The 23,431-nt window shown below is 42.6% G+C and overlaps 1 protein-coding gene across 1 annotated transcript in view; it reads right to left on the bottom strand.

Moving 5' to 3' along the window:
• The window catches only part of SEMA5B (semaphorin 5B), a 128,295-nt gene that overhangs the window by 100,932 nt on the left and 3,932 nt on the right, over positions 1-23,431 (bottom strand). Inside the window, exon 2 of the mRNA XM_041473521.1 lies at positions 12,546-12,645. Coding sequence (XP_041329455.1) covers positions 12,546-12,645 — 100 coding nt within the window. The remainder of the gene's footprint in view (positions 1-12,545; positions 12,646-23,431) is intronic.

Raw genomic sequence — 23,431 nt, 5'->3', positions numbered from 1 at the left:
GAGACCTGAACCAGGCAGGAGCACAGTGCTAATGTGAATAGCACAATGATCTTCCAAAAGCTTTATACTAACCTTAGCTCTCTAAGTCTGACCTTGGGGCTTTCTTACAGAAAGGAGGGCTTCCCCATGTTTTTTATCAGCTTGCCTCACCTGGTGTCTGTACAGGCACTGGCAGTTTCTTTTTGTTTGTTTGATCCTTCTCACATCTTACCAGCAGCAATACAAACATCTGTAGGCAAACCAGGCTATCAGACACCTCCTGACTCCAGCTGACCTGCCCAGCTAAAACTGACTAATCCTTAATTAATAACATGCTCTTTTAACTACACTTGCTCTGTAAAGCTGTACCAGGAGTAAAATGCCAAAGGAAAACATCTGCTGAATCAGGCAGTGCCATTTTTATGAATTGCATTTTAACTGCAATTTCAGTCCAAGAATGAGCAAGATCTCTGAATGACAGGCATGGTTTAGTGCAGCTAGAATTGCCCCATTTGTGTCCTTTTTTTCTTCTTGTGTTTGAAGTTATGTCTGTTTAATACTTTGCTGAACTATAATTTAGAGCAGCTGAAGGAGTATGATTAAGCAGTATATAAGAACACTGAGATCTCCACATGAATGTGTGAGGTACCTTCTTGGTCTTTTTTTCTGTCTTTTTTTTTTCCCCTCCTATCTTCTCTTGTAAGTGAATGCTGGTTAATTCCTTTCTCTCCTAAATTAAACCCACTGAACTAGGCCAGAAGAGCAATTGCCTGGTGCAGCCAGGATATTCTAATATCCTCCTGCTTCTGTGTGAGAAGCTGATGCACAAATTTGGAGGGACAGGACAACCTTCTTAATTGCTGTCCTAAAAGGTCACACAACTTCAAAGTATTAAACCCAAGCTTTGTTTTACCCCAAATTTGGCTGCATTTTAGCCATCTCCAGAGCAAGTGACTACACTCCTCTGAGTACTCTACTACAAATGGCATTATGCCTCAAACTACTAATTATTATTACAACTAACCTTATTTTTCATAAACATCAGTGCCTTTTTGAAAATGCCCATGTTAAACAGTAATGCCCTGAAGTTTCAGGCAAGGCTGTGTTTTTGTTGCAGTAAGACACAGAATGGGTTGATGATGGATCCTCTGGAGATTGATTCCCAGCCACTGCCTGTTCAAACAACCTGAGGGCAGATCCTCTCTGTCATCTCTGATTGCTGTGGGTTATTATTCCCCAGCTCAGATATACAAAGTCAGCTTCTGTAAAGACTGTCCTGCTCTATAAAACCTAGGCTTAAAGAATTTGCCATCTGGATCTATAGAGAAGATAGAAAAAGATACATCACTCTCATTTAAATTCAAAGCACAGATTGAGCAATTTAGCCAACATCACAGAACATATCTGCAGCACAACCAGGAGAAGATCTCCTGGACTATTAGTTTATGCCCTAGTTAGGAGAATAACTTGCACCCAAAGTTGGGGCACAGCATGTAAACCTGTGCTGAAGTGTCATTTACACTCATGAGTAGAGGTTGAATTACTGTCTTAAGTGGGAGCTCTAGCCTGTGTGCATATGAACAGAGTCAAGCTGCAGCAGAAATCCTTTAAATGAAAGTATTTGTTAATTGGCTTAGTAATTTGTATTTGGCTGCTTGTAAAATGATTAAGTGCTCACTGTGCCTGGTACCACAAAACACACTTAGCAGAGCAGCAAGAGAGCAGCTGAGATGTGATTCAGGAAAGGGTGTGGAAGAATATACCCACTTAAATTTGTTTGCAATGACATTTCCAAGTCAAATCTGCTTATTAAGTATTTATTTCATGTAGCCAATAGCACCTTGGGTGAACTTTGTAACATGGTGCCCATGCACTTGTTCAAACATTGCCTGGCCTTGAAACAATTTACTTTGAAGGCAGAGCACTTTGGCTATGATGCCACTGAGCAATAGAGATAGAAGACAAATTTAAGCCTTTCTGTTGGGAAGCCACATAATAAGAGTGCCTGAACAATAACAGAGACCCTTCCTCTTAGGAGCTCTGAAACCATCAGCATTGCAGCATGCTTCAGTCACTCATTCAGGCCTCCTTCTCAGTGCCTCTTTTCAGGCACCACATCTGTCAGAACTGTACTGGCTGATTAAAAGGTGCTTCCTCCTAATTAAGAGAGAGCAACTTTTCAGCTCTGCTGTGGTAGATCAAGAGGAACATCCCTGCAGTTGATGAACTGATCATTTATAAATAAAAGGCTATCCTAACTTCAGATTTTTTTGCTATTTAAATGAGTGAGGCTTGTTCACATTTTCTAATTCCTCACACACCAAGTAGGTAAGAAAACCTCTCTGTATTTCAGAATAATCCCTGCTATCAAATTTGGAGCCATGACAGCCCACATGCTGACCACCACCTCTCAAGACTTGGACATGCACACAGAAACCAACAATATGCTGCCTTAATTCAGCTGGTCTCTAACACTACATGTCAGCTCATTTGTTGCTACTTCCTGCACCTTATAGTATGTGTGAGAAGTTCCCCCCTTCTTCCTTAGAGGGTAGGCTGTCTTAAGCTCCCTCTCTTTCTAGCCAATTACTCTGCAAGTAGAAACAAAGCCAACAGAAGCTGATAATAATGTTTGATCAGGCATAAAAAATACACGTTGAGAGAATGTTGTGATTTAACCCCAGCCAGCAACTAAGTACCATGCAACCACTCACTCACTCCCTCCCACCCTCCTCAGTGGGACTGGGAGGAGAATTGGGAAAAGGTAAAACCCACAGGCTGAGATAAGAACTATTTAATAATTGAAACAAAGTCAATTGTTGTTGTTGTTGTTACAATAATAATAATGAGAAAGAACAATAAAGCCCAAGAAACACAGGTGCTGCACAACAAAATTGCTCACTCTGCCCTGCCCAATGCCCAGCCCATCCCCCAGCAGCAATTGGCCCCTCCTGGCCAGCTGCCCCCAGTTAATGTACTCAAGCATGATGTTCCAGGGTATGGGATATCCTTCTGGCTAGTTCAGGCCAGCTATCCTGCCCACCCTCCTGGCTTCTTGTGCATCTGCTCCCTGGCAGAGCATGGAAACTGTAAAGTCCTTGACCTAGCATAAGCACTGCTTAGCAAAAACTAAAACATCATTGTCTTACCAAGGTTATTCTTATACAGAATCCAAACCACAGCCCTGTATCAGCTATAAAGAAGAAAACTAACTCTATTCCAGCCAAAACCAGGACAGGGAAAGTTGAAGAGAACCGAGTGAAGAGTTACTGTCCCTTTGCGAACTAATATCGCACTGCTCCTGTCATGCAACACAGCCTGGATAAGGAACTGGAGCCTCAGATAGGCTCATGGTGCTCTGGGAAGAGGTTCCTTGTGTAAATAAAATAAAACAAAATAAAATAGACTATTTCAGTAGAGAAATACTTCCTAATGTCCTAACCTTCTCTGTCACACTTTTGAACCATCTCAGTGCATCCTATCACTGGATGCCAGGAAGAAGAGATCTGCATTTCCCTCTCACTTCCCCTCCTTAGGGTGGGATTGTGCTGCAGTCAGGATTCAGGTCTGCAAGAGGGTCTCACAACTGTCACAGAGTAGATAATAAGAAAAATAATTAACAGAGCAGGGTCCTTTGGGTGATATGAAACAAGACACAGAATTATGCATATGACAGCTAATGCTCCCTTCTGGTGCTCCTGGAAGCCACGTGCTGGGGCTGAGCCTCAGGCTAGGAGCCAGCAGCTCCTGTCAGCTCTTCCTATCTTTGCTCCTGGAGGCCTTAGATATACTTTGTACTTCCACACTCCATGACAAACACAGTTCAGTCATGCTTCACGACTCCCAAGGAGCTGGTTAGTATCATTCCCCCCCTTTACTAATGGAGAAAATGAGCCAGAGAAAGGTTAAATGACCTTCTCCAAAGCACACAGCAAGCCAGTGATGGAATTGAGATCAGACCCCAGGGCTCTTGGCTACCAAATCTCATGCTAGATTAACGCACAGTGCCTGTATGCAGGTCCAGCTGTGGCTGAACTTTTCAGATGGTTATCCACATTTTGGAACTAGCCAACCATACCAAGAAACCCAGCTCCTGAAGGATAATTCTGGCCTTTGCTTTCAGAAGGAGTTAATTACATGCCTGGTTCAGAGTGTGATGTGACAATCTGTTTGCAAATGTTACTCCAGTGGTTCATTTGAAGCTCCTGGCAAACACTTACTGGAGAAAAGGTGGAGGACCAGCAGCTACCCTGCAAGCTGGATCCTTATTCACCAGTAATTTTGTTTCTATTGAAGAAAAACTTGTCCAATACATCATTCCTCCTCAAAAATCAATAGATGTACAACAGAGAACCATACTAAATGGCAGAGAGTAATATGATGCAGTTGCTGTATGAAACATTGCTTTTCCCAATGCAACTTTTCTCGGTTATAAATTCAGCTGGAGCTACAGAAACAACCTCTTAGAAGAGGATCCTTATGCAGGCAGCATATCATTTGTATTAAACAGCTTCCAAATCAAGCCAGGGTCTCAGCTACTGTTTCTGTGTTGCACTGAAGCCCAGTTAGTACTTCTCTGTGGAAACAAGGATGAAATCCCTCTATATTGCATTCAGTGGAGAACTACCATCAGCTTTAATGGCACAGGGCACATGGCACAGCTATGCTCCTCTAGATGCTGCATATTCAGGGCCAACTCTAGAAAGAGTCAAGAGGCAGACACAGCTGCAGAGCAGGCAGGACAACATCAAAGCTGAGGCACACTTGGGCTATGCCAATATGCAGAAATCTAAATGGATGGATGCTGCTGTGGAAGGGAGAAGCAGAAAGGGGATTGGCCTTTGGATTTACAGCCTTGTCCCCTCTACCATCAGCTTGCAAAGGGAACAGCAACCTGGCTCTGATGTCTCTGGCCTTCTCTTTCCCCAGAGCACGAGAGGCAAAGCCCCCCTGCAAAGTGATTCCACATCCTTGGGGGTTATAGTATTTGCTATGCTCCTGAGACACTTCAAAGAATGGGAAATGGGATTTTTTTTTTTGTAATATTGTTTGATTGTATATATTTATCAAATGAGGGTCAATTTCCTTTTTTTGTTTTGTTTTGCTATAGTTTCTTCCCTCTTTTTCACTACATGAGTTTCTTTAAAACCTCAGAGAACTGAGAGAAATTTTCAAAGCTCTTGTGTGGGTTTGTTATTATCTTCCTGGAAGAGTGACTCTATCTCTCAGGCCATCACATATTATCCCATATGCCACCTCAAGCTTTTTCTGACATGTGGCTGACAGCTCCTCTCTTCCTCTCTCATCCAGCTACAGTCAGAGAGCCCTCACAGCACCTTGATATGGCCCCAAGACACACAGAAACCTTTGCTCTCCTATTTACCCATCATTTCAGTAAATCACAACATAAAATTCCTCTTCTTCTGATGCACTGATTATTGTTCAAATCTCCCCTGGCAGCCTCCCCTCCTGGCTATTTAGGCTGATAAACATCCTCAGTTCTCTGGATGTATTCAACATGACTTGTATGTAAATACTGATAGACTTGGCTGGTGAGATTAAGTTATTGCCCAACAATCCCTTCTCTTTGCTGGGTTTTATACCTTTGCAATGGCACAGAACAGTAGGCTTAGCACCTAAACATCTGGATGTAAAGTGGTATGCAAACCACTGTAGTGAGCCATGCCATATAAAACTGACATTTCTACCTTAACCAGAGCAAGAGAAAGTGTTCTCAGCAATGCAGAGGAAAATTGCTCTGCAGCCCCATTCTGTGATGCTGTAAAACACATTCTGTCCAAGTCTCCAAGGCTTTTGCCAAAGCATCCTGACCTTGTGTTTGCACCCATCCCACTCTCAGAAATACAATCTTCAAACTTAATTATTCTCAGTGCTTTACTAAAGCAAGTGAGCCTCTCATGGGTGGCTGCTTTCGTGATAGGGTATCACCAATTTTCATTTTATCTGGAATATGAGACATTTTTCTAGTGAGGCCTGCAATTTGCTGTGTAAAGATGCTTCCTATCAGTCTGTGCTGCATGAAGATTGCCTTTCACACAGCACTGGCTGTGCAGGCACTGGCTGTGAAAGTGCTCAGCCCCACAGCAGTGCTGAGGTCACTTGCAGAGGGGTGGGTGGTGCTGCCTTGCAGGCAATTTGAAGGATCAGATGTTTTCCCTGCTGACAAAGATGACAGACCAGAGACTGCCACTGCCTCACCCTCCTCTCCACATACAACATTAACGTGCAAAACTGCCCCTTTGCCCTCCTACAGCTGCAGCTTCTTTTGCACATTGATCCCTTCCAACAACCTGACAGTGTTGCAGTATAGCATTTTATTTGATTCATTTACTCTGAGTTAACTAAAATTCATGTTCTTTGCTTGAAAAATTGCACAAATTTTAACTAAGAAAAAACAAAAAACACTTAGAAAAAAGATTGGGCCAGGCTTTAAACCTCCCAGAATCCCATAATTACAAAAACTGTCCTTCATCCTTTCCACACCTTTTCCCCTCCTCCCCAAGGGGTATAAGTCAGGGACAGCATAGATTTAGGGTATGTCAAATTCACACTGGTTGCAGACCAGCAGAGAAAAGCAAACCCTATAGGTAAAAAAAAGACACCCCAGTGAGGCTTCTCCCTCCACACTTTATACAAGGGCTGAGCTGACCTCACCTGGCAGAGTATCAGAGAGGAAAGTCTCCCTTTGAACTATCTCAGGCTCAACCAGAGAGGTTAAAACCTGAACTTTAAATCACATTTTTGTTCCCTTTGTAAAGAAACTGTGCACCCCAATTATGGATTTAACTAGCTGCAGTGTCTAATCATAGCTTTCTCACCTTCACCACATTCTTTACGTCACAGGTCAAGGAATGTCTTCTAAAAAAATTGGTCCTTTGAAAGTTTCTGTTAATTTCAGAGACTGATTTGGGGTTTTTTTTCCCTCACATCACCATGTTGTCTGCTCCTCTCCAGTCTATGATACAAGGATGCAACTTTAATTAGAGCATTCTTTTGTCTGATAGGAAAAATCACAGTGAGAAGGAAGGCATTTGTTTCTCTCCATTTCTGTGCACTCCATTTCAGCTGCCCACCTATGATCTGGATATAATCAAAAACATTATCATGCTCTTTGCTTTCTCATGTCCTCATTAATACCTTTACTGGCAAGGTAATTTCTCAGCCCAATGTGACTTAGCAGGGGGTAAAGCTGACGTAAGACTATGCAAAAATAGCGCAAAGCCACCAGAAATGGTTCAGTCCATTTGTTTCAGAAAAGTATTGAGAAAAATCCTGTAGTCAGATGCTAACAGGGACAAATGGCACACCACTCCTGGCTGTTTCAGGGCAAGCCTGTGTACTACATAGCCTGTTGGCTATGCCCATGTGGTTGTGCCCAATGCTGACTTGTTTGCATGTTAGTCTCTCTGTGCTATGTGAGACTTGACTTTTCTGGCCATGCTGAAGCCACACTTTCCCAGTGTAAGTGCATGGGACTCACAGGCTTTCATGAACATTTTGCATCTTCTTTGGAGAAGCAAGGCTGAGAGCAAGTAGAAATACAGGAGTAAAGGATCCAAATTACACCTCTGCCATGGATTTTCTGAGCCCAGAGAACATTACTCCACATTAGTCAAGTGCAGACTGAGGTTGTGCAGACCTTGACTGGTATCTTCAGAAAGTGCAGGAGTAGCTGTGTTAGGCGCTGTACTGCACTACTTTTCAGATATGCTACATATTCACGTGCCACAACATCACAGCCTTTTCACAGGGCTGGGTGGCTCTTAATCCCTCTTGGCTTCAGATTCCCATCTATAGTGTGAAACTATTAGTGCTTTTTTGCCTCACTGAAGCCCTGTGAGAATAAATGTTGGTTAGGGGCCCTGATCATTTAGCAATAGAAAGTATTGCTGACAGATTTTATACTCTGTGGATCTCTGGTACTGCTCTGACCCAACTGCTGCCACTGAATTTCCTGGTTTGCAAAATATTTTTTGCCTAGACATTATCTATGAAGACTTAAGGGTTTTGTGGCAGCCCAGATGTGGGCAGGATTGATTGTGCCCAAGGGTAAGAGTGATATTTTCTGACAAGCACAGGTTTTGAGCATTTTACTGCAGTGCTCTGGAGCATTCTGCCAAACAGGCAGGAAAGGGCCTATGTTCAGCCACAAATCTGCATGTAACCTGGTGCCTGACAGACTAATCAATCACACACCAGAGACTTTCAATAAACTCAGGGTGCCAAACCTTCTGGCTGAGGGTCCTAGAATATACTTACAATTTGCCACATTTCTGCAAGCTGCGACTTGAAGGAACTCTTTTGGGACATCAGTAATTCTACACAGCCTTCAGCTCCTGAAGCCTGCACGATCCAGACCTTTTTTAATGCTTTTATACAGAAGTGTAATAGTCAGAAAAGGGTGTGCCTAGGCTGCTTCCCCTAAAACAACACTTGAAAATTCATACAGCACCTTCCCTGCTTCCCAAACTAACCATATTGATGCTCCATCCCTGGAAGTGTTCAAGGCCAGGTTTAGTGGGACCCTGAGAAACCTGATCTAGTGGGTGCCATATTTGTCCATGGTGGGAAGGCTGGAACTAGATCTTTAAGGCCCCTACCAACCCAAGCCTTTCTATGACTCTGTGATATCTCCTCCCTTGCACCTATCTACTTGGCAGTAACAGGCACATTCAGATCAGCTCTAAATCAAGTGTGAAAATTACCTCTGTCCAGCATCAAGACTTGCATCACCTGCAGCTAAGTAGTTTTACGTGTATTGCTGAGAAGTCTGGCAGTCCATAATGATGTGCACTTTACATGCCAGTTCTGAGTCCCTGATGCAGCTTTTGCTCCCTACTGTCTACCTCTGGGCTCTTGTTGGTAACAGCCAGTTGTGACAAGGGCTCCTGAGCTGCATTTCCCCGTGTGACAGCCACGGGGGATGATCCTTTCCCATCTCCTGATGGAGCCGACAGCCCTCTTGGCAGGCAGAACAGTGAGGGCTTCTGGCCATGATGCTTTCTGGCTGGTTTTCCTCAGTAATACCTCCACTCACTGTGAATGGCTGACCCTTGTAGCCATGCCTCTCACATCCACAGCCTCATCAGGCTACGGCCCTGAGCTCACACTCCTGTAGTTTCCTTCTGGGAAAAGTCAAATGTTTCCCTTAGGACTTCCCAGCCACTCTCTGTACAGTCATTTGTTTGGGTGCCGTCCTCCTGTTGTTCAAGCTGTTTCCCTTCAGCTTGCTGTTGTGCCAGATTGTCACATGGTGTCTCAACCACCTTCCTTCACACCTTTTATGTTGTCCTCACCAGGGAGCTCTTGTGAAGTATGATTTTTGGCCTGCTTCCAAGCAGGGTCTTTCACTTCTTTATTGGCTTCTCTCTGTGCCCAGCCAGCAATGAGACAGTCTCAAGGAGTAATGCTCCTTGAGGAGGTGGAATGTCACAGCTATACCATGTCCCTCCTCCACAAAACTCACACTCCCTGGGGCCTGGGAACCCTGCCTACGGCACAGGGGACACAGCAGAGCACTGCTTCTCCAACAGACAGGTGAAATCATTGTGACCATATTTTCAATTTTTTTCTCACTAATAAAGAGGTCTAGATTATAGTTTTTCCTCCCATTAAAGTAAGCTCAAATGGCGATCACTTTTGCTCAGGAGCTGAAAAAAGCAGCAAATATTTCAAAACAATCACTCATTCACAGCAGAAAAACAGCACATTAAAACACTAACACTATATCCAAAACAAAAACAAAACATGCAAACTGTGAGTCAAAATGAAGGTTATGAATTTTTGAAATGTGTGTTTTTATACTTAATGAAATGTGACTCATAATATGGGTAGTGTAGATTTACAATGTTCTAAACTATTCATATCCTTTCTCTCAAGCGTTTGGATTTTACAAATGATGTGACAAGTAAATACGTTGCTTAGAAACCATGGTGGGCTTTTGAAACTAATTCTTTTGTTTCTGGGTTTTTAACTTGGCAGGTGTTTGGTGCAGTGGAGTTATCAAACTCCTCTGGTTTACTCTCAGACAGCACCAGTCATTTAAGGAGGGCTCTTAGATAAGGATAAAGCTTAGAAATCCAAGTCTCATGTTATTCCAGCTCCCTGTCTGCATGGCATGCCCTCAATACCTCTTACAGTTTCAGTCACGCTGTGTCCAATTCCTGAAACCAAAAACTCTTGTGAACCCCCGGGTTTTCTAGGAAGTATTTTCTATGAAGCTTTGAAACACAGGACAAACTAAGCCAAAGAGATGCTGTGGTGAGGTCATACTGCTTTTAAATAGAGACAGACAGAAGCAGTCTGAAATAATTTATAACTCTATCATCTAAGAGAATTATGTTAACCAGGAAATTGAGAAGTGGGAGTACTTATAAACGCCACCCTGATCCCAAACTCCTTCCACAACCCCAGAATAGCTGGCATTACTACTAATATGATCTACAGCAGCACATTTAAACATGGTTAACATTTAAATTTAGGTTTCATAAATTACATCCTGCAAAGATGGATAAAGACAGCTCCTATCTCTTTGAGGTATTGTTTAATTTGCAAATTCAAGCAGATGGTGTATGAGCAACTAATGACTCAAAAAATCACCCCTAAAAATAGTCCAGAACAAGGTGTGGATTTATCAAGGAAGGAGGGAATAGAAAAGGCTTTACTTCCCCTTCCCATTTCTCAGGCACAGCTCCAGTAGGAGCTCAGTGCACCCAGAGCCACACAGCAGCAAGGACCCCATCCACACCCCATTTTCAAGAATCTCTCCTCATCACCTTCCACAGGGTGGAGTTGAGACGAGGAAATGGGTTCAGCACTCCCCACTTTCTCCACACCAAGCATGTGTATCCACACCCAAAAAAACCCACCCTGGAAAATGACATCTTCATTAAATGTACCCTGCACTGCTCAGCACAGCCGTGCAGCACCACTGAAACTTTCAGTCTCCCAGTCAGGTGGGTAGTGCTTCATGAAAACTGACATTTCCAAGCAAATTCTATAAATACTTGCCACAGCTTCCTCATGAGGCCGTACCCTGCAATATAGTGTGCCTCCGCCGGGAAGCCAGCTTTGCTGTCACTCCCCTGTTTGTGATGATGTTGTACCCCTGTCTAACCACACTCGTACAGACTCTCAGGGAAGCAGAGAGTCCCTTCAGGACGTGCTGTGGGGTTTGAGGAGGGGTGAGGGACTGCGTGGGGGAAACCTGCCGTGCAGCCCAATTATATAAACCACAAATTCCTCAGAGCACCGTGCCTGAGCAATGCCTGGCAGAAGGCACTGTTCACAGCCATCCCCAAAGCAATGCTGTTCTGAAGTAATAAATATTAATAATTTCTGGTTAAAGATCCCAGCACAAGTAAAGCCTCAGCTTGAAAAGTAAAATGTTTCTGTATGAAAAGCAGGAGGGCCTCTGGCAATTTGAACAGCTACAGGAAGGTAAGTGTTATTATTTACTGCACATATACAGGCAAAAAATGTATATTAAATCACACTTCACTTGTTTCTGTGAAGCATAAAACTCTCCTTCTGCTACATATCTTGCTCTTTTCTCTTGCTCTTACCATGAGTTCTTCCACCTCTGTTCCTCACATCCCTGTCCTCTACTGCTGAATACACTGGGAAGGAAGCACTCTCCCTCCATTTTTGTTAAAAGCAGAGACTGATACCAAAATGTTCTAAGTGTTATACTTTAACTGATTTTTTAGCCCATGCTTAGTAGCTTTTTTTTTTTTTTTTTTTTTTTTTTTTTTTTTTCCCTTTTTTTTTTATTTTTTTTTTTTTTTTTTTTTTTGCTTGTCTTATCTGTTTACTATGCAACAAAAATTAGTTGCTGTTAGGACTCATGACTGAACCACTTCTGACATATATTATTTCACTGGAGCATAGCTCTTTTCCCCATTACAAATGCAGCTCTAAATTTGTAAGACCTTGCCTGTGCTTATCTTATGTGTTTCCCCCCTCCTCTTGTGACATCCTAAATAAAAATAATATTTAAAAATAAAGGAAAATATATGCTAATTATATACATCAGAAGAAAGAGTTGCACCAGAACACATTGGGAGAGGATTTGACTACATCATCCAGATGAAGCTCAGAGATTCTGAAGTGGATTCTAAGAGAGAAGAAAGCAACCACTCGCCTTGGCTCTATCACTTACTCAAAGGTGTGTAGATGAGCCTGGTTCAGAGTGAAAGTCTTGCCATGGCAAATAAACCATAAAGTCAAATTCTGTGCTGGCAGAGGCACGATGCAGAATGATTTACTGTAGCTGTTCTAACATTCACAATAGTGAGTGAGATGCCAGCATTCTGCTTCATTAACCAGTCATTTTGATAGCATCTTTTTTTTTTTCTTTTTAATTCTAGTAATTTTCTCTTCTTTGCAATTATACTGGATGTCTAAATCTCTCTACATAAATTATAGCTTTCTTTTTGAGGGGGAAACTGGCCACATAAGCTGGAAACACACTCTCCTCTGAAGCCAGAACCTGAAGGGAAGGAGCTTGAGCAGCAACCCTAGACTCATCAAAAGATTATCTTTACCTTGCTCCCACAATGAGCTGGTTCCTGTTGGCATCCAGTGCAAGCTGAGAAAAGTCATGCACACCTGGATAGGTGAAATTCGACACCCAGGGCTTCAGATCTGCAATGGAAACGAGAAAGCAGAAAACAGTAAAGCTGCTCCAGAAGCAGTGAGTTCACCTAGACATTTACTAATGGATTTCCTACTGAGTTATCTGTCAGGGGAAGGCTAATTAATAACCTCTTTAAAGGGTTTCTATTTATTCTGATTCTCGGCAGAATGTGCAAAAAACCCACACATAAACACAAGGCCGTCTCAGCAGTTATTTTCACATCCATGATGGAGTGTCAGTATTGGTTTCAGAGACAAACAGCAGCTCAATTTTACTAAGTTAAAACTGAGAAAACATCTTCAGTGTCAGGATTAAGTGGTGTAAAGGGATGAGGCTGCCTGCCATAAGACTTCCCCAGCCTTGCCTTCTGTGCTAATCAAAGGGAAACTGCTGCCTGCCAGAAAGAGAAGGCTGTACCACCTGACGAAGAGCCAAGTTAGAGAATACTAGTGATCTGCACTTAAGACCTGGCTGCTTCAATGACAGATTTTGCCTTCTCTTTCAGGTCTTAGGTTGTCTTCTACGTTTCACTTTACCTAGCATTTCACAGCCTATCAGCTAAATCCTTCCTTCATTTTTAAATGGTGGGATGTTGGGTGTCATCACAGCATCTTTGTGGCTGAGCAATTGCAAGGGCTTGAGACTGGCTTTATCAGCTGCCTTGGACTTGCCCATCTAGGCAACTGTCCAAAATGCAATCACATAGGTTAAATGCAAAGCAATAGATTTGGCTGTGCTTTGCTCAAAGAGACAAAGCTCTTCCAGAAGTTACATCTGTTAACATTAACTGAGCAATCTAGGGCAGAAAGTTCTGTTGTAAAAAAAAACAAAACACCTGTTTCAAAAGAAAAAAGGTGAATTACTATTTTTAGGGTACCCTTAGGCATGAGGCTAGGGCATTCACAGCATCCCATCATTCAATACCACCATCAACTTTGTGTATATTTACAGATCACAGAATTTCAGTCTCTCACCTTACACCTTAATTGCACAAAATAACTGGGAATAGATTTAAATATGTTTTCAGAAAGTCATCCAGCTTTCCTGTGAGGACTTCTCTTGAGAATTTATTTTGTTAACTACTCTGGCTGTAAAATACATGGAGAATACCAAATACCTCAGGGGGCAAGGCACAGATGAGACCAAATCAGTATGACTGTAATCCCTTTGTGACCTGTTGACAAGCAGCCCTGCCTCATTCAAGGACTGGTTGTTGAAGATCCAGGAGGCTAAGCATGGAAGGTAACATCTTCTGGTCTCACGCCAACAGGATACCTCTACACAGGCCAATGACCTGATGACTCATAACAATAATGATGCAGTTCAGACCAGTTCAAAAGAGGTCTGAAAAAAGATGTTCCACTGTCATTTCATATCCTCAAAGATGAATTGAGAAGCCTCACTGAAGGCAGTCAGGTTCTAACACTTTGTTGCATGCATTAGTTTCCCTTTCCACAGGGGCAAGAGGACAATGCTGATGAGGAATAATCTCACCAAGGCCCGTGGTGTCTTGGCATGCTTCACAGGATTACAGATGTGCAATGGTTTGAAACCTTTGACGAAGGGATATTTGTTGAGCAATTTCAAGTCCTTTCTCCCTCCAGGGATGGATGAACCTTAATCAAGCCCTTAAGTTTTTGAAACCTTAGAAAACACATATAAAAAGTCCCTGAAGTCTACATGGCCTGCCTCTCTTTCCACAGCAGGACCTTGTCATGGAGCTTCTGCCCCAGCCCTGAACACCACCATGTCTCAAAAGAGCACCTATAGTCCCTCACCACAGAGCTGGACACCATCTGGCCTGGCCCCATGCCCTGCCTGACTGGACACTGCCAGGGTCCCTCCCACAGTGAGACCTCCATCCTCACAATAATAAAACTCTGCTTCTGGGGCTGGAGGGTTTCAGCCCTTCTCAGCATTCCTGTCACACTGTGTAACCACACACAACACGTGTACCTCCTCTGCTCTTCAATGAAAAGGCATGAGTTAAGGAATAACTCCTCTAACCTTCAAGCATCCTCCTACACTCCTCTGGGACCCTTAATGATGTACTAGCACCAGGGAGGCACTGCAGTTTCACCTCTGGCATTCTCCTAATGGGACTCTGACTTCTTTTTCTGTAGCTCTTTAGCTGCAGAGACATTTCTGAGCCAAGCAGCAGAACCAGCAACAATAACACCTTTCAGGCAGGTTAGCTGGCTGACATGCTGCAGATCTTCTGGCATTTCTCTTGGTGATGGGGGTAGGATTAGAGAATTGCTATATAATGATGATACCTTTTAAGGATCCTGCTTTTAGGCCATAATTTCTCTTGTCATTTTACCTCCTCTTTTACTGACTCTTTCCTACTAACTAACCCACTATTAGAGTGCAGCAGCAGGAAGAATATTTCTTCATCTGCTGCTCTAAGCAAAAGCTCATCACTTCAGAGAGGCACACTCATCAGCGCTTCCTTTTAATGGCAAGCTCTGACAAACTACAGGTAAAAATAATTTTTTAAAAATTAAAGGCAGTAGTTTGCTTGAATCTTTCCAAGTTGGCTCAAATGTCAATCAAGCCCAAGAAATAACAGGCAGTGTCTTGATTTCTGTTAGTACTGCAGGTGGTACAACTTATAAAGAAACCCTTCCCAGTTATTAAATTAAAGGCTGAAAGGCATGCATCCTCATAGCAAAATTAAGCTTTTATAGGCATGTAGTTGGAGATTATTAAACCCAGCATGGTCCCACATAACAATGTATAAATGCAAGTCGTCAGAATTAATGCCAAATGGCACATTTTCCTTCCCAAACTCTTTTCTTTCTGTTAAGAGGGAATGCAACTGCAACCAAGAATCAGGACATGGGTCTTTTTTCATTCAACACATTCAAACCTACTGCTCAGACCACAGGCATCCCTAAAAACATTTTCAGCTTCACTCTGAAACTAACTCAGTACTTCAAGGTAAATGCTGCCCTAGGTCCCCCCCATATTAGCTGAAGTTTACACATATGGACCCAATGAACTCCAGAGATTGCTTGTATTTGACCTTCTTCTGAAGGTTGATTTTTCCAGTGCTGACTCTTTAATTTGGCTGGAAACCTTCAGTGCTGGGGTATGTTTACATTTGCAAAAGTATCTGTTTAAAAACAGTATGAAAAATTAAAAACCAAGGCTCTGGCTTTGCATGTCGACAGCAGGAGATTGAAAACTTGGAACCACATGGCTTAGGGGCAAAATGTTCATCAAGGCCTCCTTTGTGCTTCTCGTCTCTAATCATTTCCAGGGGGTTAAAGATCCGTGCTCTCACTTCCTCCACATGAAAACCAATGAACAAAAGTTTAATAGTTTCCAACACCATCCCTCTCCAGATATCTGATTCAGAACCTCTAGAGCTCTGCAAGTCCCTCTACAGCTCAAGGTGGCTCAGGTATCCAGCTGCAAAGACAAAGTTTTGAAGGAAATGTAAGTCTGCAGGCACAGCAGTGCTCAGCTATTGCGCAAGCCAAAGGCAAGGTGAAAAGAGGCCCTCTGCCATTTCAGAGGGTGGTCCCCACAGCCTCCAACACACTGCTCTGCTCTGACTTCCTAAGAGCACCGGGCTGGGACCAGGATTACTCAGCTGCACAAATGACAGCAAGCCAATTTGCAGGAGCTGAGTTTAAGAGCATGATCCAGAAGTTTTGCAAATCATTGGCAGTTTTCCGCTGAGTTTGATAGTTTTTGGATCACCTCCTAAAGATATGGTAAACCTGGTAATACTTGAGTCTTCATCTCCTCAAAAGCAACTGCTTCCCACCTCACCCTTACTCTGCGTGTTTTGGAGGAATGAAATATGTGAAGACTGAGCTGAGGCTTCCCTGTCTGAAGGACAGCATTCACTGCTTCATCTCACTTAAGCCCTTTGTCGCTCCCATCCCCAGCAGGCTGTAACAGCTTCGAGTGTCCAGCACGCATCACACAAGAGCAGACAGGTTAAATGCCCATGCCTTGAAATTGCAAAGCCATTGTAGGTGCATGGAGCATGGCTACCCACAGTGCTATTCAACAACAGCTCTTGCAAAATAATCCTCAGCAAGGATTTCCTACTTGAAGCAAAAGAAACAAAACTGAACAGGACCAAGGATTCTTTGTGTAAAATGAGGGTATACCCATGAGCACAGACTAACCATGCTCCTATCCTAGGACTGCACAGAAAAGCTTCAAAGAGATCATAAAAAGACCTTATGAGAGATAAATTCAGAGGGTCCCCATTCCAGAAAAGATAACCCGAATCCCATACCTTATGTAAGGCTCTGTAAAACAGGCTGATTCAGTAGTAAAAGTTTTGCAATGAAGTAGAGCACACACAGCACTTTGGACCTGTCAGACTCAATGGCAATAAAGAAGTACCTGTTCTGCAGATACTCAGACCTACTTTTGTGCAGTGCTAATTTGATCACACATAGAATGCTTTCCTTACTGCCTCAGCATGGTCTCTTCTAAGTTCTCTTAACTCAGCTTACTAGTTCAGGACATGCTTAATTACTGTGTGTGAGTATTGGAGCACTCCTGGCAAGGCTCAGATGACAGCCATGACTCCTGTAACTTGTACAATATCCCCTCTTGGTTTGCTTCAGCCTTGGCACAGGGCAGATGATGTATAGTGATTAAACTACTCAGTTTTATTTCAGACCACCCACTAGGCCTGGAGGACTCTCAGTATTGGATTTGAACCACGACCAAAAGATGCAAATCATATTGTAAAACAAGGAAAGACCTCAGGCTCTCTTCTTGGTACAGACTGATGAAATGTCCCCTTTTCAGAATCAGACCTACCATCTCAGACCATCCTCTGCTTCAATTATCCTCAGTATTCAGAGCTTTTCCATGAAGTAGACAGTTGCCTGCTAAGACTGAGGCCACAGTTTCCATTGTGTGTGGGCCCCTGATCAGACCCATCAGAGACAAGGCAAACAAGGCTGTAACTAAAGCTGAGAAAACTAATGATTATCTAGCTATCACCTGTCTTCTCAAATGCTGCAAGTGTGGACATTTCCAAGAATGCATAGACGTTACAATGAAATTACAGCATTATCTTTATTGGGCTGACCATGAATCATATTTTAATATCAGCTTCATTTTAAATTTTAGCTCTCAGTTGTAGGTCACACCACAGGTTAGTGCAATAGACTTTGGACATTAACTTTTACTCCCACTCCATGCTGAGTTTTAAGAGTAGCTTTCACAATGCAAAACCACTCCACAATTTAGCAAGTTTATCAGGGGAGGGAGAAATCTTTTGCTGCACGGGCAGAGTTGAGCAAACAAATGTGTCAGCACTCAGAGCTCAACTTTACTTATGAGGCCAAAAACTCAATCTGGCTTTACCCCAGAAGGCCTCCTACACATACATATCACCCTGCTGTCTTGTCTTCCCATCACCACCTCCACTTCATTGCTGGTATTCTTTCTTTCTTTCTTTCTTTAAAAACCTGATCCATCAAAATCTTTAATTGTACATTAAATATGTCCCAACTGCTGCAATTTCCAGTGTCATTGTCTTCTCAAATCTCTGATCTCCACTCACAGCTCTGAGGATTTAGAAGGTGGTTGACAGAATACATGCCCTCCTACAAAATGGGCCAAACCAGCAGTTTCCTTCTCTCTCCCCTCAATACCTAAACCCAACTCACATGTTCTTCCAGCTGTCTCAGTTTCATGGTTTCATTCAGTTTACCCTTCTGACCCCATATTCACCTCGCCTCCCATTCCTGCTTTCTTTCCTAGCAGTCTTCACCTTCTAGATATGTTTCTACCTAATTTCCTGCCCACTCAAACAATTTTTCCTGTCTTGACCAACTACAAAGCCCCTTCTCAAATGAAAGAGCAATGATCTAACCCATGAGTGGCCTGTGAGTCGCTGTGATAGCAGCTTGCAGTGAGCTATTCCTTTTCCATGAGATCCGAGAAGCAAGAGTTGCTAATGTTCCTCTACAAACTGTGCCAGAATATGTGGATAGGAGACGATGGGAAAAATAAAGAATAAGACTTTTTCTCTTGGTCTTGTAAAAGAAGGAATGGTCCTATCCCTCAGCTACCAAGGAATAGAACAGCACTGAAGAAAAGGCTTTTTTATCATCCTGAAGGGAAAAAATCTCCAAATCAATGATTTGCCTCCACAAAGCCATAGGAATCACAATAAACATAGTAACATTTAAAGATCTGGATGATTTTATTCCTCTCCCCTTAATGTCTACAGCTTCTCTCTGAACTGATCTTGCTGAGCTCCTTCCACCCCAAGAGAGAAATGACAACTAGAGATGTAGGCATGGTCCCAAGAGCCCAACAGCACTGACACAGGAGTTCTCTGTCTTGAGCAAATCATGAAACTATTTAATGTCTCAGTGGTTCCAATTGTTAAGTGGGTTTAGGGATACTGGCTGGTGCATCAAGGCACAATTATCAGTAATGCATGTGATGTACAGGAGACACAAAGTATTGCATATTGCATACCAAGCATTTTGAGTTTGTTTCCTAAATTTTAGTAGTGTCTTCAAAACAAATGTTGCTAAATTGTTTCAATATGAAGAATAAAGAACTTAGTCCAAACCCAATTTTTGCAAAAGTACAATTACAACTGCTTGTTTATTTACTTTTTTTATTATTAATATGGAACAGCTGGCAAAACACACCAATATATGAGGAAGAACCCAGGGATTCAATCCCAGACAAAGCAAACACTAAATAATAAGCATGAACTAGTGCTCAGTTCCAGTAAGGGACAGTATGCTGGTAAGTTATCCTGGGGCCACCTCAAGGAAGGATTTTGAAGGACTGCAATTCACATTCCCAATTTGGCACATTTCTACAGTATGCAGCAGTTCTGTTCCAACAGAGAGGTCAGTCTCATCCCTCTCTGTTTCCCTTGGGTTCCTAATTTGTACATGGTGAAGAGTGGGCAGAAGTTCCATCCAGACCTGGGCAAAGCTGGGAGACTTCCAGGCGCTGGGAGACTTTCCCTTGGTAAATCCCCAGGCCTCAGGCTGGGGATTGGGAAAGAAGTCCTGTAACTGGAGAGAGGTTCATCCCTCTTCAACATGGTTCCTATAGCTCAATCCCACCAAGACCTCAATCCCCAACTAACATAAAATCATTTAGGTTGGAAAAAGACCTCTAAGATCATCAAGTCCAGCCATCAAGTTCATTAACTGAGCACTGCCATGTCCACCACTGAACTTCATCCCTAAGGGCCACATCTACTCTTCCGTTAAATACCTCCAGGGATGGTGACTGAAACACACCATATCAGGTTCTCCTTGGCCATAGCCAATAAAGAGCAAGAGGGGATGCCACACTGCTGCAGAGTGGTGGATATGGATGTGTGTCCATGAGACATAAGCATGTCCATTTGTCCTGCCAGAGATTTACAGGACCAAAGGCATGTGTCTACATAGCACAGGACTTTATGGAAAGAATAGATTTGGCTTTTCTCACCTGGCTGTCAGCTGGGACAAACACCATCCTGACACTTCCTCCCCTCCTCAAGAACTTTGCCTGCAGCCCCACAGAGCACTGCACAGTGTAATGTGGACACAGCCCTGTGCCCCACCACCAGCTGGTGAAACTTGGCTGAGCAGTGCCACACACAGCCCCACTGTGAGAAAACCCAAAGACTTCTTGTTCTCCTGAGGACGTTGCAGAGTGTTTCAGCATTGTGATCTGTTGTTTACTGAGACAAGCTCTGCAGCTGTCACACAATCTCCCTCACTGAGAAAGATAAAGTGAGTGCTCATGCACCACTTGCAGCTTCCTATGACATTCTGATCAGTATAATCCCTCTCTTCAGACAAGAAAGCAAGCTGCATGCTGGTCTCTACAACCACTGCAATCTGATTGGGGAAAAAAACCCAACACCCCTTTGTCATCATTCAAGGATCCTTCAGTCTGTTTCCTCCACACTTGGAAGCAAATTTTTTTCACTATCCTTACAGTTACATGCCTAAATCAGCCACTTGTGCCAGCAGAGGCCGTGCTCAGGACAACCATTTTCACTAGTGAGAAGGTAGGAGAAGGCAGAGAAAGCAGGGCTAAACTCTCCTTGAATTTTTCCTGCAGGTAACCAGATCTGCCACAGAAGCAGAAGTGTCTGATTGTGGTGAACATCTGAAGCAGAAGGTGACCCTCTTTGCTGGCTAACCAAAGACTGAACTGAAGATGCCCAGTTTAATGCACAGTTCGAGGACTCCTGTCTTCTGCAGACAAAACTCCCACCATGAGGCAGTTAGAGCAAGGAAGGAGAGCACAGGCTGTAAATTCCTGAAAGAGTTTTGAAATTAGGCTGTTCTCATAAGGATCAGTGTTTTAAATTAGAAACTGGTTTATAATAAACAACCCCACTGACTTAAAGAAAAGTACATATTCAGAACTTGACTGAGCTGAGACTATCTGTGGGCTTTTCAGGGTGAGCCCTGTATGATAAAACAAGAATATTTCTTATGAGATTGCTAGTACTAAAGTAAACTTCATCAAAGCATAATGCCATCCTTGAATGAAAGGTTTTAGGAGAATGTGCTACGTTAACACTCACCAGAAGCAGATGTGCTAAATAAATGAGGTCTGCTGTACCACTGCTGTATCACAAACTTATTGAGTTAGGGAACTATATTAAGTAAGATTTGAAATTGAAAACGAGGACTCTCCAAGGGATGTCTTTGTTTGCACTGAACCACAGAAAAAGAAGATAAGCACTTCACTTTAGATTTCCACCCTGTTCCCTTTCTCTGATGTGTGCCCGAGATCCAAAAAAAAGGCTGCCCATCTCTATGTCCTAGATCCAGCCCCTGTGCCAAAGACAGGACCATGCACATGCTGCTGTTAGCCCCAGTTACACCAGTGGTACCTCTGGAAAATATCAATCAGCTACTCTGGTGCTCACATGAGTTTTTCATGGCCTTGGTCCATGCAGAATGGTGATCTGAGAGCCTGTTCCTCCACACTGTGAACCTGCCTCACTCAGTCCTGCTGCTGAGGATGCCTCCCTCTCATCAACACCACCATTCATGGTCACAGGCTGCTCCTTCACTTGAGCTGTTGTACCTCTTTAAAGTTTTACCTTCCCTCACTCCCATACGTTACTTGATCACTTCACTTCCTGAATCTTCACTGCAAAGTCTTCCTTTTCTCTCCTGCTTCTCAGGATTCATTCTATCCAAAGCACTTTGTGAATGAAGAGCATTTTTCCAACCCTCCCTTTCCTCCTGAGGTCCTAAGAAACAGCACACTAAGTTTTTCAATCAAATCTCATTGCTATTATTTGTGAAGTGCTTTGGACATCATTAATGAGGAAGTCTTAAAGAACTAGCATAATTACTATTACAATTATTATTTTGGAATTAAAAATATATTGAGAGCAGTTGGGTGTAATTTTCTTAAGTTTTGCCTGAGAGCAATTATTTCCTAAACTACTGTATGTTTATGGCTTTATCAGTCATAATTTTCAAACAAATCCTAAATCAAATCTAAAGAAGAAAAATCTAGTTTTCATTTGCCACAGTTCTGTTTTTCAAGATTAAAAGGAAAATTGCCACAAGCCTTGCTTAATGGAAACAAAATCCATGCTGAAATGCACTGAAGGTCAAATATTCTGAAGCACCCACAGGATGCCACCAGTTTCCAGTCGAAACTCCATCATTAGTTAATGTTTGGACTCCCTGCATGGAGAACCAAGAGCAGAAAGGCTATGAGCTAGAAGACAATTCTCTCATAATGTATTGTGCCTTGCCTTAATGCTTACATGCAGCTCTAATACTTCATCTCACAATCTTCATCCTTCTTTAACTAAAATTTTGTTTTGGATTGTCAAAATCTCACTTGCTCAAGAAAAGTGTATATCTTGACCAGAATTTCCTATGGGGCTTTCCCAGCTGGCCTTTGGAGCTGATGAATGCTAATGTGCTTTTTCCCCTTCAGTATACAGTAAAGGGAATAATGTACTAGTGACCAATTCAACAATAGTGGGAGTGTATGGTGAAATGTCAAGAACTTTCTACACAAATAAATCATACCTTATTATCCTTCAGCCCACAAAGTTAAAATAGCTTTTGCTTTCAATACAAGAAAACATTTAGCTGCTCCCCATAGGTTTCAGTGTTTGAAGCTGGACACATTTCAAGAAAATGTTGTTTAAAGAAATAAAATATTGAGAAAATGCATAGCAAGCTACATTCAAGTCACCTGAATCACATTTATCTGGTAGGAGGTAATAATTACAGACAGTCCGAAGTAAACCCCCACATTTAAACACTCCCAAACTAAATCACTTTGAAAACCTGAGGCAACAGACAGAGAAACTTGTCTGCATCTAGGAGAGATTGAGGATTAGACAATGGATCACACGCCGTACATTGAGAACTCACACTGGCCATGATGATACAGTCTGCAAAGTTGAGATTTGCAGTCCTGAGGAGATCTAAGCTATTTAACCAAGTCCCCCTCTCTCCTGTGCCTCAATATGGGATATCAGCTGAAGTGTTTTATGGATGAAGACAAGCTGCAATTATTACAGCAGGGAGAAAGGATGTTTTTCCAGTTTATCCTAACTGCCATGACCCAGGGGAAAAAGTCCTGAGAGACAGACCAGAGAAAAATCTATGAAGTTACCATACTTTTTCCTGAGCATACTGATTTAATGGATGAAATTAATGAGAAATAAATAATGGAAGGAACTGCAAGTGGAAACCTGTCTACAACTCATTTCCAGTGAAGTTGTGAACATCCAAATGATTCACGTAACACAGATGAGTTTGCAAAGTTTTAAGCACTTGGTAAACAAGA

Source organism: Pyrgilauda ruficollis, unplaced genomic scaffold, assembly GCF_017590135.1.
Source record: "Pyrgilauda ruficollis isolate IOZ18807 unplaced genomic scaffold, ASM1759013v1 scaffold3, whole genome shotgun sequence".
Classification (NCBI taxonomy): domain Eukaryota; kingdom Metazoa; phylum Chordata; class Aves; order Passeriformes; family Passeridae; genus Pyrgilauda; species Pyrgilauda ruficollis.
Note: the sequence above shows the minus strand (reverse complement) of the source record. Positions and strands in the feature narration are given on the sequence as shown.